Genomic DNA, 18,635 nt, shown 5'->3' with positions numbered 1-18,635 from the left:
TGCTAAAGCTCATATGCCAAACTTGCTTCTTCATAATATTTTGAGCTTCTAGTGATCTTTCATTCAGAAAAAAAACTGATACATGGCTTATTGGAAGTTCCACTCAGAAACACTGTCATTTATTTTACTTTGTATCACAGCAGTAATTTTAGAACCTATCAAAGAGAATGTAATTTGCAGTGCACTGCATGAAACAATATAAGTTCTCCCATATCTTGATACTTCCCATATTTATCAAACTTTCACATTCTCACTACATGTAAGAAAACACACTCGTCAAGTCATTAATATTTAAATATTACTTTTATATTCCTTTTCCACAGTGAGCATTATAGAGCTGAAAATACTGATCAGTTTACCCACCACTGAAGTGCAACCACTCTTCAGCAGAATTTCTCTGCCAGAAACACATCCACACATCCTTTAGGACAAGGAATTAATTAAATCAGTAAAACATTTTCAGTAATTTAGATAGATCCAAAACAACACACTCTTTCATGCTTATGTTAATACTGCTAAAGCAGTGTGATGTACACCCAGATTTCACAACGTACACTCTTTAAAATGCAGGCATCTGATGAGAAATTTACCCTGCCAGCAAACTTCTTGAAAGATCATTTTCTAAGTAAACTTGTATTATAAAAGAAGAGATAATAAATGTATTCATTCATTAAGACTAATACGGCTCACATTGACATAACTAACTCTCCTGTTCTGTATTTACAGATAATGAGGCATACACAACAGTGAGTTTTATCTACAAAATGAATCCAACTTTAAAACTGTTCCTTATACAGTTTTTAGGTATCTAAGATTTAAAATTCTGTTCCCTGGATATCTTTATCTGATTTGACTGTGCACTCAGCTTCCAACCCAGTATCTCTTAAAAGGTGACTACTAGCTGGGTGGTCACACTCAGAGTTGTGGTCAACAGCTCAACGTGGTGTTCCCCAGGGACCAGTGCTTGGATCAGTGTTATTTAACATCTCAGTAGGTGACAACTTTGCAAATGACACCAAGCTGAGTGGTGCAAGTGACACACTAGAGGGAAGTGATGGTATCCAGAGGGACCTAGACAGGCTTGAGAGGTGGGCCCACGCCAGTCTTGCATCTGGGTTGGGGCAATGCCAAACACAAATACAGGCTAGGCTTGAGAGCAGCTCTGAGGAGAAGGATTTGGGTGTGTCAGTTGATGACAGACTCAACATAAGCTAGCAATGTGCACTTGCAGCCTAGAAGACCAACCTTATCCTGGGTTGCATCAAGGGAAGCATGACAGCAGGTCAAGGGAGGCGATTCTGCCCATCTGCTCTTGTGAGACCTCACCATCCAGTTCTGGGATAAAATTATTTATTATGGTATCCCTTTCAGTCTTAAGAGACCTCTGCCCACCCCAAGACCCCAGGTTAAAAGTTCTAAGGCCAAAATTATTATGTACAAAGTAATGCACTTTATAAAAGTTCATTAGTATCAACAATAGTAATACAATAGTATTAACCAGTAAGCATCCCAAATCATGTAGATTTACATAGCATTGCTACAAAACAGCTAAAAAAAAAAAGCATTTCTAAGAAGTTCTGACTGTCAATATAATTGAAAACATTTTTCAATACTGTTGCCAAAGAAGTGTTCAGCTTTTAGTCAATCCTAGACAGGAAGTTTTATGTAACAAAGTACATTCTCACTTAACATTTTCAAGAGTTTAACATTTTTAGTATCTAGTTCTAGCAGCTTGGGTATTTTGTAGTTTGCTTTTTCTCTTTTTGAAAGGGAGACTTTAATTTCAAGTTCCTCTTTTAAACAGAATAAATATTCTGTAGATCAGATAAGAAACTATTAGCCAAAGAACAAATTAGAAGGCAAATTATCTTTTCACTGATAGCCCACAGGGCTGCTTTTTTGCCACTTTGCCCAAATATTTTATTTAAACATTAGACAGAGAGCACATATTACATTGCTGTTGTATGTGAAAACAAGCAGGCAACCTTTCATTACCAAAACTGGTGGTGCATATGTGGATGGGGGGAAATGGGATTAAATAAACTCGCAAGAGGCTATTTGTATAAATTCATTTCTGAGAAACTGAATTAGAAGAACTGCTCATCTTCACCAAAAAAGTAAGCTCAATTTCTAGCATCATCTGCTAGAATAAATCCCACTGTCAAAACATGCAACTAGTATGAAACACGACACAAAAGCATTAGATTTAATCACATGAACTCAGCTTTCAAGATAAAGGATCCTGAACTTGATTCATGGCATTCTGAACAAACAGCACTGCGTACATAAAGGCTTTAGTTTTCCAACGTGTTAAAAATCAGAATTTAAATAGTTGGCACAATTCTGCAAAAGCTAGAAGGTACAAATTCAATAACTTTGTACGGAAGTTACCCTGAAGCACATAATTGCTAGATTTTAAGGTGCCCAAGTATCTTCACCAGTCTTCTTAACTTACCTTTTCAAAGTAGTTTTTTGATCCTGCAGATTAATACTTCATATAGAATAATGAAGTGCTGTACTGGAACAAGTCAGTAAGAAGAGACAAGCAACAACATTAAGATGCAGCCAGATTAGCACTGGGGGAACATACAGACAACTTTAAGTGGGCTGTTAAAAATATATTTTAACTAGACCCCATTTAAAAAGGGGAAAAAAAAGAAACAACAACAACTCAAGACTCTTCTATAAATCAAACTTGTTGAAATAACAAAAAAGCTAACAAAAAAAGAGAAAAAGAAACCACAACTCCCTATCTAATCTTATTTGAGAAGAGAAGAATGACTTTTATCTATTTTGTAGTCTTTGGCAGGAAATCTAACAAATCAAAACATGACCCATCAATACAAAGCCTTCCTGAGAAACAGTTCGTGGTCATAAACTCATTTGTGACGCATTATGTGGGAGATAAGTCATAATAGTTCGAAAGTCAAGAACATGGAACATACCAACAGATTTATGAAGAGCAACAACGGTACTTATTTACATGTTCAGGGTAATTAACTGTTCTTTATGAATTACTTTTCCCCTGTATAAATTAGAAAATTACAAAAAGTCCAGAGAGAAATCCTCTGCATATTCAGAAGTTCAAGCGAAAACACCTTTAAGTGCTTCCTTTAGACAATAGCATATTGCTTATATAGAAGTTCTCTTATCCTATAGAAGTCCTGACAGAGACAGCCTTCCAATCCAATGCGCCCCGTTTCAGTCTGAAACAAAAAGATATTTCAATTTAATATCTTTAAACTAACAAGAAGCTTAATTTTCATTTAGAATACTACTTAGCAAAGAGTTTTAAGATCACCTACCCTGCGAACAGCCACCATATTGTTGCACACAAGCACTCCTCCTACAAACTCAGCTTGAATTCCTTCTCGCAAGAGAACTTGCTTGAAGTCAGATAGTCTTGGCTCATTCATAAACACAGACTGATGTCCAGGAACCTTTAAGCAATGTACACAGTTTTAAAACTTCTGCTACTTACTGCCTTCCATTTTTCCAAAGATCTTCTCCTTACTGTGTTAGCAACAGCATGGCCTATGGATAAGCTACAGGACTACAAAGGAGAAAATTGGCAAGACAGTTCCAGGATGGCAAGCCTTAGAAGTCATCTGCCAAGCAAAAGACTTCTTTCCACGCTCACATATTGAAGACTCTTTTGAGCCAAGTTATGCCAGGGCCAGAGCTGCAGTAAGCTGCACTACTGATCAGTACATACTTCTGCGACTGCTGTCATGAATCTGAAGAGACTTTAGAGTTGTCTCATGTTTATCTAGCTCCTAGAACAGACTACGTTCAAGACTCTGCAATAGTATCTTAAGTAATTCTAGGATAAGGAAGTACTTCATTAACTGAACAAAATGAAATTATCTATTCACACATGCAAGTATTTTCATTTAAGAGAAATATCATTAAAAAATTAATGAGCTTTCAGATCACTCATAGGTAAAGATGTACAAATTTCAAAAACATATGTCTACTTAAGTACATAGTATATTTCCCATGGCATCAACAACACATAATGGAACCCAAGAAGGACTAAATATCAACTGATTTAAAAATCCATAGGTATTAATTACAAATATGGAACATTAAGAGCTAATATTCACAAATAGATGGTAACTGTATGCTAGGCACCATTATTGGATGCAATAGATAGTACTTGCTGAAAAGTTTAAAATCTGTAACAATAGCAACAGTATTAGAATACAGAACTCAAAAAAAGTAGTCTAATCCATGAAAGTTTCTGTACCTCATGAGGTGGCAGTGGTTCCAAAGTAGGGATGATTTCACTCTCCTCACACATCTCCTTATCATCGTCACCAAAGAGACTTTTCATGGCCTTTTGTTGTGCAATGACACTAGAGTCTGAAGAAGGCATATCCACTTGCATCTCTAACTCTTCATCTTCCCTCAGCTCTCCCTCTTCCAAAATAACTCCAGTATCCACTTTCGAGACCCTCATATCCAGGACACCATCTATCCAAGCCAACTCAGCATCTTTGGCTTTACAGAACTGAAGTGAGCTGACAAGAGAATCTTTTAACCTGACCTGGAGTGCACAAAAATAAAAGCATGGTTTGATAGAAAAAAAAAAAAAAAAACAGATTCTTATTTCATGCTTTTAAAGCAGTTTTTCTTCTATTCTCTCTCTGCATAGATTTAGTTCAGTCTTTTGGAGAAGGAAGACATCCTATAATACAAATTATATTTTGTAACTATCTTATTTCAGTAGTCAACTTAAACAGTAGAAGAGAGCTATATCTTTTTTAATCTTGATTGAAATAAGAACCAGTATGCCTGCAAAACAAGTCAGACTCACAGGTGTCTTTTAAAGCAACTTTTTTTTTTTTGTGGCCAAGGGGTTCTTCAGTTGGCTTTACCAAATTTAAGGAAAATGTCTAAAAATATATTCAGGTAACAAAACAGCTGCTCTAAATTTCAACCTTCTTAAAAATGTATTTTATAGAGAAAGGGGAAGTTGACAATATCAGACTTTAAGTCAAAATATTACTTTGATTCCTCTAGCACACTCCGAGAATGAACTAATTAAATAAGCCCTACCCTGAAAGACCGCTATCCACATGGAATGGTGCACTATCACAATAGAGGAATCAAGGCTGCAACTGTACAAATGAAATTGCAACTAATTATCTGCAGCACAATCCAACCAAAAGACATCAGGATTCTGATATCCAGCTCTCATCTATTATCTTCTAATTCAATGTCTCCAGAGTACTCCATCTGTTCAGTTGTTTCAACAAGAAAGAAAATATATATTTTAAGAATCCTGAATCTATGAAGATTGATTTCACCTTTATGAATAACAACAAAATTAAAATGAAATATAGAACTGTTATAGTTTTATTCAGATAAATACTTTGTGAAAAATCATAAATCTGTCATTTCTCACACCCTAGCAATACTAAAAAAAACCCACAAAACTCTGCTGTCTTAAGAATATCAGAACAAGATAATTTTAAATAACTGGAACCTTCTACTTCCAAGGCTAACAGATTTTTCTCTGGAAAAAAGCAAAAATACTTCTTTCAACAATTCTAATGATGCTTTTAGATTAATTTTAAAAGGATAAAAGGAATAAAGGACTGATGTCTAAACAGCATGCAAAATGCTTTCCTCTAAACTATTGGGTACAAAGAGTCCAATATATGATTTTTTTTTTTTTTCTTTGCTCTCTAAGGTTCTGCTTGACATTTCAAAAAGAATCTTGAATTTCAGGTCACATACGGTAGTAATTTAAATATAGACAGAATAAAGCTGTTACTTGAGTAAAACAAACTGATGTTTCCACAGACATAAACATGGCCTTCTGCACTACAGGTTAAAGAACACTGACCTCACATTCAAGTTTTGTTTTAAACGCTGCTTATGAGAAATACTCACTTGAGCATAGGAGAATGCTTACACATAAAAGAAGCTGTTAATGTCAAAGTCAAGTATGCAAAACATTTCATGTGTATCTCCTTTAACGAAGAACTGAGGGTTAAATAAGAAAGTCTGCCACTACAACTGCTCTACTACAGTTCTCAGTACTTGTACACACAAGTAACAAATTCCAGCACCTTACCTGGTAAATATGAGTTTCACTGGTCGCATCTACAGTTTCATGTAGTTTTGGCATATACACTTTAATATCTTTTCCACCAAAAGCTCTGCAACATTCAGCAAGGTCCTGGCTGGCTTCAGGTGGTCCGTGGACAATGATTAGTTGTCTTGGTTTCATTTGGTTAATGATTTTTTTAATTGAGTCCCCATCTGAGCGTCCTTCGTAGTCAATATATGTAACCCTGGCTCTAGTTTGAACAAACAACACAAAAGATGCAAATGAACAGAAACCATGTATCTTCAAGATAAAATATTTTGTGAGATTTAATTTAAAAATGGAAAACATTGCAAAAAAATTATTCTACATCAGAGTAAAATGTCAGCAAAAGGTACGTTACAGACCAGTAAAAGACAGATTTGTACAATATCAGCATGTACACACGTGTAGCTCCAAATAATCCTCTAAGTGCTGAGACTTTGGAGGAAGGATTCAGGAGATGCGCAGTACTGGAATTCACGCATTACCTCTTTTTTATCACACAGGTAACAAGCAGAACAAAACAGAATGTGAAATATGTGCATTATTAATAGCCCGATATTAGACTGGCATAGATTTCTTACTGATCCTTCTGCAAAAGACATTTGTGTAGGTGGGAAAAATACAGGGAGCCACTATCCAGTCTCACAATGTTAAAAATATATATACACACATATATATATATATATATATTTATAATAATATATATAATTATTCTTTTCTTCTCCTGGCTCTGAAATTATGGAAAACAAGAACAAAGCCACTCACTTAATTTCCATGGATTCTGTTGCTGAAATACATTTGGTAGGAACATCTGATAAATCCTGGTCCATTGGCTCCTCTCCATTTGTCAAACCAGATTCTAATTTGCTTTTTTCTTCTTCTGTTGCCTGAAGTTCTGGAACTAGAAAGTCTTCTGGTCTAAAGAAGGAAAGGCATCTTGCTTTTAATAGTCTTATGGCAAATCCAAAGCACTACATAATATAAAAACAAGCAGTGCTGACATAATTACTGAGTTATCTTAAAATTTTTAGTGTTAACAATTTAAATACGTTTTCCTTAAATAATTCTACATATGAAGAGAGCTCATTTGGAAAGTGTCACCTTCATACCTTAAAAAAAAAAAAAAAAAAAAAAAGAACTTTGATAACTTGCAGAATACTACTAATTTAAGGGTTTCTACCATGTATTCATCATAAAAATGGGACAAACATTGCCAGATTTTTCTAGGCTAAATGATGCTCCTTAATGAAGCTCCATAAGTTTTTCAAAATTATGTGGAATATAAAGCAGGAAAATGCCAAATTCAAAATAAGTTTTTAATCTTTTCTCCCATAAAAAGAAAAAATAAAGCAAACAACGACGACAACAACCAAAACAAAAACCTGGACTGGATTCGCTTTCTAACAAATGTGAATTCAGGTGAATAGTTGGCAGTTTCAATCCAATCAAAAGCTTCCTGTGAAACTTAACTGGAATCATGTTTCAGAAGCCATGTAAAACTTAATGTGTTTGGAAAAGCATTCAACAGCATAGCAAAAGAGAGACAAACCTGATTTTTACTTTTATTACTTCTATTATTGAACTATTTCATGGCTATTACACATTACTAAGCATTACCACTGTTCTCCCCACATACTTGATAATCTCGCCATATTCATCCCATTTAATTCTTTCTTCAGGGGCTGGGAACATTGGATAAGATTTCTTTGCCTGTTTGAAGAAACTTCCTTTCCGGCTACCTTCACCTTTCATCATCAAATCGTGTTTGGTCTTATGCACAGTTGGCTGATCAATATCTTCTTCCGCATCACTCTCATCACTGGAATCAATATCTGCCCTGAAATGATATTCCAGGAATAATAGGAATTCCAAAAATAATTTTCTTTTCTTTTTTCTTCAGGTTTGGTATTACAAAAACCACACTGACTGGACAGTAACAGTTAAGACTAAGGGCAAGGACAATTGATGTATCCAAGAAAACGTTCACAAAATTCAGATGAAACAGGTCTACAGTAACGGATTAAAGACAACCATTCTGACTCCTCGATGCACTCAGACAAACCTACCAAAACTGTTACTTTCACTTGTCCTTGTAAATGCCTGAAACATCAGGCTGAACATGCATCTCAACTCTGACAACAGCAGAACACAACAGCTAACATACTTACTCTTTAGACTGCTCTAGCTTCTTAGCTGCTTCTTTCTTTAGTTTCTCCTTTTCTAGGTATTCTTCAAGTTCTTTTCCTTCCAACTTGACACGTCTTCTCAACTTACAAATAAAGTAAAAATTAGACTTTCTATGAGTAGCTGACTTGCTTTTAATACTTCTCCTACACACTGCTGGTAAGATAATATTTAAGTACCAAGGACAAATACAATCTTGTTCTTTATGTAACAACTTACATAAGCACATGGCACCTTAGCATGCCAACATCATGACAATTAGTACAAACTACGTACTAAGAACATAAAATTAATTCTGAAGTATTAAAATCAATTCATTTTACAATAATTCCTTAAAATATCTTTAGGAAATACCTCCCTTCAATAACTAAACACAAATACTCTAAGGTGAGCAGCTATTTTTTGACCTTTGCATCACTAACGTGAACAGAAATACCTGGCAAAATTACATGTTAGCAGGCAAAACAACATCAAGCCTTGTTTCTTAGTTGTGGGGTTTTTTGTTTTTTTTTTGTTTGTTTGTTTTTTGCATAACTGATTAGACTACAGGTCACATCCGATAATGTTCAATTCTAGTAACGCTGAACCAATCCAGCCTAAAACTGAAAGCAAGTTGCATCATCAGGACTGAAATGATTACTGGGATCGCAAAGGACTCCCAGAAATTACCACTATTTACCAGAGTGAAGTAGGCACAGCTATACTATTTGAATATAATCAGGCAGCATAACTAACAAATAATTGTGTTCTTTTAGTTCATAAATTTCACTTATCTTACTCTGGTAGGATACACTGTACTCATTTGACTTGATTCTCCCCTAATCTAAAACCAAAGTAGTTTCCAGCAAGAACAATCCATCTATAGTTGGATCTGCACCTAAACTGCATAGATTTTTCTAACATGAGGACAAAAAAAAACCATTGTCTAAAGATAAATATTTAAAAGCAACTTCATGCTCACCTCATTAGATGCTAATTCAACTGCAGCAACAAAAAATATTTAGCACTTCCTACTAAGACCTGTTTTATACAAATTTATCCTTAACACTTTATATATGCAACATACTCATTTCAGATTTTCTTCTGCCACTAGAAGCATTTTCAGCAGGTAAAAAAAGAGAACTAAATTCAATTTTACTTATATTCCCCCCAATAGTCCACCACAGAAACATTTAAGATAAACAGACAATTTTTACCTCAATATCTATAACTTTTTCAGAAGGATTATCAATCAGGAATCGTGCTAATGTTCCAGGTGTGGTACGGTAAGTTAAAATTATAGAGTTCTTGGAATCCTGGCACCACTGAATGAAAAGATCTCTCGAAAACCCACATTCTAAATCAGGTTGGCTGGCAAGGACAACTTTTGGACTAGGCACTCGAGCCAAATCAGACAGACTATGACATAAGGAGAGATGGCGGAACTGGAAAGGATTGTTTCTCTTGTCTTCAAAGCACCTCATCAATTTATCACTCATCCATTCCACCTAAAACATAATATTTAGACAACATTATCTAGAGTAATACAAGCTATATAAAAATATATAACCTGACATGAAGAAGAGGAATGAAATACGCACAATTACAAAGTTTCTCAATATGTGTAGAAATAATGTAGGGTAAACAACACAAATAAGTAATTTAAAACCACCTTTTTAATAGCTATAAACTATTTTAACAAGTTTTGTGATAAAATGAATATCAGAAACTATGGCAGCAGCCATGACTGGACTTTGTGTAACTTGATCAAAAAGAAAAATATTTGCTTGAGGAAAACACCTACTCTAGAATAAGGAAAACACTCAGTTTTCAGTCATTTCTTACTGTTAAAGAAAAAAAAAAAAAAAGCTCTTGAATACATATCCTGTTACCCCCCCCTTACAACTGCATATCAAAATGAAAACAAACCTGTGATTTAGAGAACTCCACTACATTGTAGCTGACGTTATTCAAAAGTGCTAGAGAGTAAACTCCTAATCCTGCATCTTTCGTTCTCCAGATCTGATCAAGTAGTTGAGCAAGTTCCAGAACTCTTCCAGCTGTATCCACAGCTATCAACACATTTCCATCACCTCGTAATGTCTCCAAAACATTAGCTAAGAAGAGTTAAAACAGAAAGAATTACTTTGAACCACAACTAGAGCTTTGAAGATCTCACCACCTTGATTTGTAAAATAACTTTTTTTTAAACATCGGTAAAACGGAGATTTACAGCAGAATGTGCTAAGGAAGGTCATTTAAAAATCCCTTAAGTCAAACATCACTGGATAAAATACACCATTTTCACATACACTTTATATAGGGTGCAATTCATCGTTTTTATGAAAACATTTTCCCCCCCAGGATTAGTACCATCAGGAAAAAGCAATTCAAAATTTGTTAAATTTGAATACAGATCCTTAATTTAGATGTTAGTAAACTTCTTACACAAAAACAATTTACAGTGGCTAATAAGTCACACTTTTACTGCTATCTTGAGCCCCAAACAGAATACATACTTAGTAGCTGTTCGTCCCTTTGTTTCCTCCTGGGTTGTACATAAGTAGCATTAAACGAATCTGTAATAAGCAATGAAGGCCTGCTCAACATTTCCAATGAACATCCATTCAGATGGCTGTAAAAGAAAAGGCCAGAACTCACTGTCAGCATTTTTATTTTACAAGAAAAAAAATAAGACAGTGAACATAGTTTTGCATGTACATCTCAACAGTGGAAAAAACAGGGTATCACATACAAGCAAATCAAAGAACTGCTTAAAGAAAATACTTCAGACCAAGAATAAGATGTCCAAGAGTCAGTCTGATTAAATAAGTAATTCTGAGGAGGTTAATATAGTAAATATTTATTATCAATTGCATAAATATTTACAATTACTGGCAAAAAACAGTTTCAATTTAGTTCACTTTTCTTCCTGCCTCTTATTTCACCCCCTGAAAGTCCCTTTAGCGTAACTTCAATTAAGCCAGGAAATAGGCTCCCCAAGGCTGTGGTCACAGCACCAAGCCTGCCAGGGGTCAAGGAGCATTTGGACAAGCTCTCAGACACAGGGCTTGAAGCTGGGTGGTCCAGTATGGAGCCAACAATTGGATTCCATGATTCCTATGGGACCTTTTCCTTTCTGGATGTTCTACAATTCTGCTTTTATGCTTAAATTGGGTAAGATGCATATTAAAAACCATAGTAACAAACACTAATGAGTAAAACTTATTTCGATATTTATTTTCTTGCTTTTTTTCCTCTCCTAAACAAGCATTTTATGGGAGGAAGACAGGACATGAGAAATATCCTGTCAGTTTTCTAAGGTAGAAAAAACCACACACTTTTCTTTAAGATTTTCCAGGAATTTCAAAACCATAAACTTTCTTAAATCTTAACTATCCAGTAGCCATGCAGAAACTTTTAAGAGTCAACACTCATCTACTTGCTCTATAGCCTCTAGGATATTTTTCAGAAAGTAAACATTGTGTATCCCAAAAACATCCTAAAAACAACTATACTGTATGGTTATACTGCAAATTCCATCTTGATAAGTTGATTTGAGCACATTGTTTTAAGAGTTCCTGTTCCTTCTAAGTCAAGTAAGATTCTGAGAAACAGAAAACAGAGTTTGTAATAACTGTTTCCTACATGACAAAGAGAAGCTGTGCATTATTTCTCTTCTCAAAATAACAAAAAAAGCTTTTCAAAAGTCCATCATATTAATACTTTCTGAATGTTTCCTGCTTCAATCTAAAATAAATCTGACCAGAATGAAGAAACTCAGGGCTAAAGCTTGTTTCAAATTCACTGATATGAATGCAAGTAAAATTAGTGGTCGTCTTATATCTGGAAAGGCTACTTCCATACTTATTTATCACACAAATTACACACACTTAACACATCAGAGAAATATAGTTAGTTATATTGAACTTACATCTCCCTCTTGTGGTTGAAATCAACTGCATAAACAATTTCTTCCTCTCCATCTTTGACAATCTTCCAAATTGTGCCTCCTATCATGTGACCTGCAGGCAATGGTGTGATTGACAGACCGTGTCCTTTGCCTACAAAAAAGAATGGTCTCATAGATATCTCAATATTTTAGGTAGATGACAGGTATGAAAATCTATTACTCTAAATAATAGGTAAGTAAGTAGCTAAACTCCAAAGCTATCACTTGAAAAAAAGTCAAATGAGGTATGAAAATCAGTAACATCTCTCTCCTTCCTATCTAACCAGTAAAATCCATCAACCTTGGCATAACGTTCTCCTCTTCATTAAATGGAAATTCTACTGACTACCTCACTACTGAGGCAAACATTTGGTTGATGTAGACTGACACCTGTGAAAAGCACAACATTCCAATAATATACTCCTTTCAAAAAGTTACCTAACTGCCAATGAAAGGGAACAAAATCACTAATCTATCAAAACTTTTAGTGACAGAACTTTACCTTTCAAGTTGACAATCTGAGAAAACTTTAGCTGCTGTATCTTATCAAATGCTGCATCTACATCATCCAATGTAAAGAGTGTGAAATCTTCAGTATTATGGCGAGACTAAAACAAATAAGAAGCACAGAATGATCAAAAATTTGAGCCCTCTACCTTGTCAAAGATGTTGGGTATTATGGTGTGAATCTAAAAGATACCTGATAGAGATCATACATAAACATCTGTCCCATTTTATACACAGGAATAGTAGCATAAATGGCACAATTCAATCCCATTTTTCCAACTGCATATGGAAGAGCACCGAGGTGTAGAGGGTCAGGATGAGAAAGGAGAACAGCATCAACTTGGTGTACGTGTCTACAAAAGGACAGCAGAAGATGGTAAGGAGTTGTACATAGTATGACATAGGTCCTACCATGACTGTCTTGAGATCAACTGCACAGTACAAACACCAAACATGAGAACTCAAGTCCTTTCAGCTTAGAATGAAGTTTTAAAAACATAGTTAAAAGTTATGGGTTTTTTTTTTTTCAAACAATCTCTAGTAAAGTAAAAACTTAAATAACTGAGATCTGAAAACATAAGTTCAAGGACCAGGTGACATACGAACTTCCAAAAGTTCTGCACTATGTTCTTGATTAGAAAGACTTTAGCATATGTTTGGATACCATAAAGTTCATTAACTGAAGAACCAAAGGTATTTGTTTGCAGTGCAAACACGTTACTGCTTATGTATCTAAAAACCTAAAATACACCACAACTTTTCTTCAAATGAAAAAGTATAAATAACAGGATGCAAAGATCGATCAAAATACATTTGGGTTAAAAATAAGGGTGAATTTTAGCTTCATTTTAAAAATTAAGCTATATAAATAAAAACACAAGTTGCTTTTTCTTGAAAACTATGGTATAACTTAAAAACTCAGGCCAAAGACTAGCTATCATAAAAACATAAGGGCCCAAAACAAATGCAACAAGTGAAAACACAAATTGGGCAGAAGGACTCATTTTTTTGGTCCCTTACACAGTAACTGGAGCATGCACATTCTTCTTGACTGCTATTATTAAAACAGGGATTGTATTTAAATGCATCTCAGGTAAGACACCTGAAGCATTTTAGATGCTAGTACACAATAACCCTCAGTTAAACAACTTCAAATGTCGCAAGAGCATTAATGCTAGAAAAAGTGAAAATATAAAAACAGCATCACAAAGTTTAGCTTTTTTCCAGAACATTCATGTTTCAGTCATTTACTTGTAACAAACTGCTATGTCAGGGAAGCTCATAAATATAAACATGAAAAGCTAAGCACTACGTTCTTTATTTCTTGCAAGAGTTGGGATACTCTGCACAAGTTGGTTTTCAGATTGAGTCTACTGATTTTGAAGCACAAGGCAAGAGTTCAAACACTTTACTCTTGTTCAGTCCGTATTTAATAAGGCCTCCTTCATATAAAACTTGCTGGATTATTTTAGAGCCAAGGTTAGCCTCTCATATGCTGCTCTGTATCAAATTTATTTAAAAACAAGCAAACAAACCAACCAACACAAAACAACCAAAGCTCAGAAAAGTTTAAGAGCTAGTTGACAGATGAGACGCATTACGTTTAAAAATAACTGAATAAATAAACATAGAAAATATTTGAGCATTACCATCCCCTTCGCACAAAGCGTTCTTCAAACCAAGATCACAGAATCACAGAATGGCCAGTTAGAAGGGACCTCAAGGATCATGAATCTCCAACCCCCTGCCACACACAGGGCCACCAACCTCCTCATTTAATACTAGACCAGGCTGCTCAGGGCCCCATCCAGTCTGGCCTTGAACACTTCCAGGGACGGGGCATCCACAACCTCTCTGGGCAGCCTGTTCCAGCACCTCACCACTCTCTCTGTAAAGAACTTCCCCCTGACATCCAACCTAAATCTCCCTTCCCTCAACTTAAAACCATTTCCCCTTGTCCTGCTGTTATCTACCCTTTCAAAGAGTTGATTCCCCTGCCTTTTGTAGGCTCCCTTTAGGTACTGAAAGGCTGCAATGAGGTCACCCTGCAGCCTTCTTTTCTCCAGGCTGAACAAACCCAGCTCCCTCAGCCTGTAGGGGAGGTGCTCCAGTCCCCTGATCATCTTCATGGCCCTCCTCTGGGAGAGATCAACTTTGGGTGTGACATCAACATGTATGTACATAAATATGTGTATATATATATACACACACACATATGAACTCTTGCCTTGTGTTTCAAGATCAGCAGACTCGATCTGAAAACCAACTTCTACAGAGTATCCCAACTCTGTCAAGAAGTTATTTTGAGAGCTTTCAAAAAACACAAAGCACGTTTAAAGTGCATAAAGTACTTACTTCTTTAGGGAATCAATAATATCCATAGAAAAGTTCTCATCCCAGCCACAGTCCAACAGAAACCGAAACTCATCCACCTGCAGCAGGTAGCACAGGGCAGACTCCTCCTGCACTCCGGAGAGCGTGGTCAGCTTGATGATGGAAGTCATCCTGCTGTCCAAGTGCCTTATTTCCTAAAGAAGGGATCTGAGTAGGGGAAGACAACGTGTTACTGAGTAATCCAAAACAAAAGGCTACTTATTTAGGAAAAAAACACAAGAAGTTAAGAGGTAGAGCTATTTCTGCTAACGTTCCTGATAACACACACAACAACAGCGATGCGTGACGCTGAGCGCAGCAGCTGGATACCTGTCGATAAGTTTCAGATAGCAACACCTGATCCTTGGGGGCCTTTTGCGATTAGAGATTCGGAATTCAGTAGAATCAGACACGAACGTTAACGAACCACGGGAGGCGGTGCGGCACGCGCAGCTCCGCGCTGCGACAGCTGCGGCCCTCCAGACCCTGCGGCCGCCCGAGGGCAGCCCGGCCCCACAGAGCGGCTCCAGCGCCCGGCCAGGACCCGCCGCTCGGCCCCGGCCCGAGGGGAGGAAGAACGAGCGCGGCGAGCACCGCTCAGGCCCTTTACTGCTCGGCTCCCGCGGAGGGGCCGCTCCAAAGCGGCGCCCCCTCCCCGCCGCTACCTGCCTCGAGCTGCCCGTGCAGCCTCACGACGCGCGCCCACGGCCGCCCGCACCGGCGCCGCTCGCCGCCATCTTGCGCAGGGCGGGGAGAAGGAGGAGGAAGGGGAGAGGCGAACGGACGGCACCATTCCCGGGGCGGAGGGAAGGCGGCTCCCCTCGCTCCCCCGCGCTCGTGGGCTCTCCCGAGCTGCTCGCGCCGCCCGTTGCCCTTGGGGTGGCCGCTGAGCGGGGCCTGGTGCGGCGCGCGGTGTTTGTGAGTCCCGGTAGGTGCCGGGATAGCGTCTCGCGTGCGTGGCGCGCTGGCAGCCGCCTTCCCGAGGGTCGGTGCCGTGAGTGCAGGCACACGGGGCGCCCTGAGAGCTCGGCTCGGCTCGGCGGGCGGGGGGAGGGACGGGGAAGGGGAGAGGGAACGGAAAGGAACGCGGCTTGTGTCTACCTTCTGTTATCTGAGCTCGCATAAATTGCACCATTAATGCCTTAAGAGAGATGTTTCTCTCCCATTTTAGGATAAAATCCCATTTCTAAGACCCGAGCGTTGTTTAGGGCTGTTTCTAAGAAACTTGCATGCGCATTTGAGAGACCTGAGTCTGTTCATCCTGCGGAGAAGACTGAGAGGGGATCCTGTCAGTGTTTATAAATACCTGCAGTCTGGGAGTCAAATGGTTGGGACCAGGACTTCTCAGTGGTGCTCAGCGATAGGACAGAGGGCAGTGAGCACTAACTGGAACACGGGAAGATTCCTACAAATGTGCAGAAGGACTTTGTTGCTGTGAGGGTGACAAAGCACTGGAACAGCCTGCCCTGAGAGGTTGTGGAATCTCCTTCTCTGGAGATACTCACAACCCATCTGAAGACTTTCCTGAGCAACCCGCTGTAGGGAATCTTCTTTAGCGGGGGGGAAGGGGGGAGGTTGGAGTACATGATCTCCAGAGGTTCTTCCAACCTCTTTGATTCTATGAAATCTGTGTCTAGCTGGAAGTGTTTAATGCCTGTATATGTATGATCCCAGAGTAGGATTCTAGTAAGCGTGGTTAAATGTTCTAAAGCATGCACTGGCTTCCATGTACAGATTAATTACTAACTCTTATTGTTATACTTTTCTTTTCTAGCAGCCATGGTGAATTTTGCCCAAGCTGTGCGTGACCATTGGGTTCACATCCTTGTTCCCTTGGGATTTGTGGTTGGATGCTATCTGGACAGATGGAATGATGAGAGGCTGTCAGCCTTCCGAAACAAGAGCTTATTGTACAAGAGGTCTGCTTTGTCATGCCTTTTAAAAATATGTGTTCGGTTGTTTTCCCAAATAGACTTTAAAAAGCGCTTCTCTGTTTGTTGGTAAAATCATACATATGAAAAAGAATCCTATCAAAATATTAAAGGGAAAAATGACCAAAATTTCAGCAAGCGTTTGTGAAGGATTTAAGATCCCTAATGCCCTCTGAATATTTGGCTTTAAGACCCATCTTTGTGCTCTTAGCCATGAAAGAAAGTATGTGTAGTTCTCTGTTTGATCTTTTAGCCAAAAGAATTGGTTTAAAATGATTAATCGCAACAGTGAATCAGAAGTATTGATTTTAATTAATCTGTGAAAGCTGGATAAATGCAGACTACAGTAATGTGAAGTCTGATCTGTATCTAAAGAAATTGAATAGGAAGATGCTCTACCTGAGATAAAAATATAAAGTAAACACATTAATACGGAGGTGATAAGAAATCATTTTGCTAGGAGAAAGGTAAAAAAATAAAGCTTAACATTTTGCTGTCAAATTCTTAAGTCATGAAATGTGGAAACTGTAATTTTGTCTTTGAAACTTCAGTGAGAAACAGTCATTGAATTTTCATTTTTAGCTTTTCTATATAGTAATCTTCTTTAAAATTATCATAGCACTTAAGAATTGTATGAATTTGTCCTTAAAATTGTTCTACTTTTTAAAAATTAATGCAGCATCTTTAAGCATTTATGTTGGGAACTGCTGTCGCCTTGGTAAGAAAGTTAGCTTATGACAATATTCATGCAGCTGCTACACAAGCACTTTTCTTTCTGCAGTTGCTGGTGACTTCAGGCTATTTCAGCATCATAGCAAAAACCCTTTCCACTTTCACCTCTATTTGTCTTTCCACTAAAGCAATGGATTTTTGTATTGGAAGGAGTTAGATTTTTTTCCTTTAGAGTCCCATTATGTAAAAAAAAAAAACAACGATTTGTTAACTCACTAGAGGTCTATTTATAATAATGGTAGCCAAGGACTCAATCCTTTGAAGCTTTGGGTTGAAAAGAAAAATCTTACCAGTATAGGAAGGTTTAAAACTGACAACAGATGCAAAGAAAAAGTCAGGATAACTTTCCAAATCAAAGGATTCCAGAATTATTCTAAATGTGTGTTAATTATCCCACAACATTTATCCTAATTTTAGCCTCCACCTTTTTTTTTTCTTTCCACACAGGGAGCTGAGACCTGGCGAAGAAACGACATGGAAATAAAGGCTGTTGATGAATGGGGAAATATTTTTGCTCGGTTAATCACCTTATCTCATGCATTGAAATAATATGATTATGTTTTTATCTTGAGATCATACCAAGCTACAGAGAAGAACACCTACAATTTGTCACTGCTACTTTAATTTCCATTGTTGCTTTTTGGAAGGTGATTTAGTTACATAGCTAAGTTGTATCTGGGAAGCTCACAAACGTTGAGAAATGCCCGCCCCCAGAAGTACCATTCTGGAGTTGGGGGAGAAAAGACTTAATGTAATAAAGAAAAAACTATGCAAAAATATTTTCCTTTTTTATTAATCTGTATGGTGTGGAATTAATGCGTTTATAGCTAATTTATGAGCTAGCCTTCACGGAAGCACTTAACGCAGCACGCTT

The 18,635-nt window shown here is 37.4% G+C and overlaps 2 protein-coding genes across 7 annotated transcripts; one reads left to right on the top strand and one right to left on the bottom strand.

Moving 5' to 3' along the window:
- Positions 1–1,883: 1,883 nt before the first annotated feature.
- CPSF2 (cleavage and polyadenylation specific factor 2) lies at positions 1,884–15,903 on the bottom strand. Of its 3 annotated transcripts, none has more exons than XM_031593079.2 (15): positions 15,429–15,903; positions 15,081–15,266; positions 12,919–13,078; positions 12,721–12,826; positions 12,201–12,330; positions 10,786–10,901; positions 10,196–10,383; positions 9,484–9,774; positions 8,272–8,372; positions 7,740–7,940; positions 6,869–7,021; positions 6,086–6,311; positions 4,250–4,549; positions 3,306–3,440; positions 1,884–3,206 (listed from the first exon to the last, which is right to left on the bottom strand). In XM_031593079.2, the coding sequence occupies exons 2-15, from the start codon at positions 15,227–15,229 to the stop codon at positions 3,114–3,116; spliced, it is 2,349 nt and encodes a 782-aa protein (XP_031448939.1). In that variant the 5' UTR covers positions 15,230–15,266; positions 15,429–15,903; the 3' UTR covers positions 1,884–3,113. The 3 variants fall into 3 exon arrangements, with proteins under 3 accessions (XP_031448939.1, XP_031448940.1, XP_031448938.1); XM_031593080.2 differs by having other exon boundaries at positions 15,764–15,903; XM_031593078.2 differs by having other exon boundaries at positions 15,768–15,903.
- Positions 15,899–18,540, top strand: NDUFB1 (NADH:ubiquinone oxidoreductase subunit B1). Of its 4 annotated transcripts, none has more exons than XM_031593084.2 (3): positions 15,899–16,026; positions 16,873–17,017; positions 18,209–18,540. In XM_031593084.2, the coding sequence occupies exons 2-3, from the start codon at positions 16,878–16,880 to the stop codon at positions 18,243–18,245; spliced, it is 177 nt and encodes a 58-aa protein (XP_031448944.1). In that variant the 5' UTR covers positions 15,899–16,026; positions 16,873–16,877; the 3' UTR covers positions 18,246–18,540. The 4 variants fall into 4 exon arrangements, with proteins under 4 accessions (XP_031448944.1, XP_031448945.1, XP_031448943.1 ...); XM_031593085.2 differs by having other exon boundaries at positions 15,905–16,026; positions 16,876–17,017; XM_031593083.2 differs by having other exon boundaries at positions 15,905–16,083.
- The last annotated feature ends 95 nt before the right edge of the window (positions 18,541–18,635 follow it).

The sequence above is a fragment of the Phasianus colchicus genome, chromosome 5, assembly GCF_987193195.1.
Source record: "Phasianus colchicus chromosome 5, bPhaCol1.hap1.1, whole genome shotgun sequence".
Classification (NCBI taxonomy): Eukaryota; Metazoa; Chordata; class Aves; order Galliformes; family Phasianidae; genus Phasianus; species Phasianus colchicus.
The sequence above is the reverse complement of the archived record's forward strand: the minus strand, read 5'-3'. Positions and strand labels throughout refer to the sequence as shown.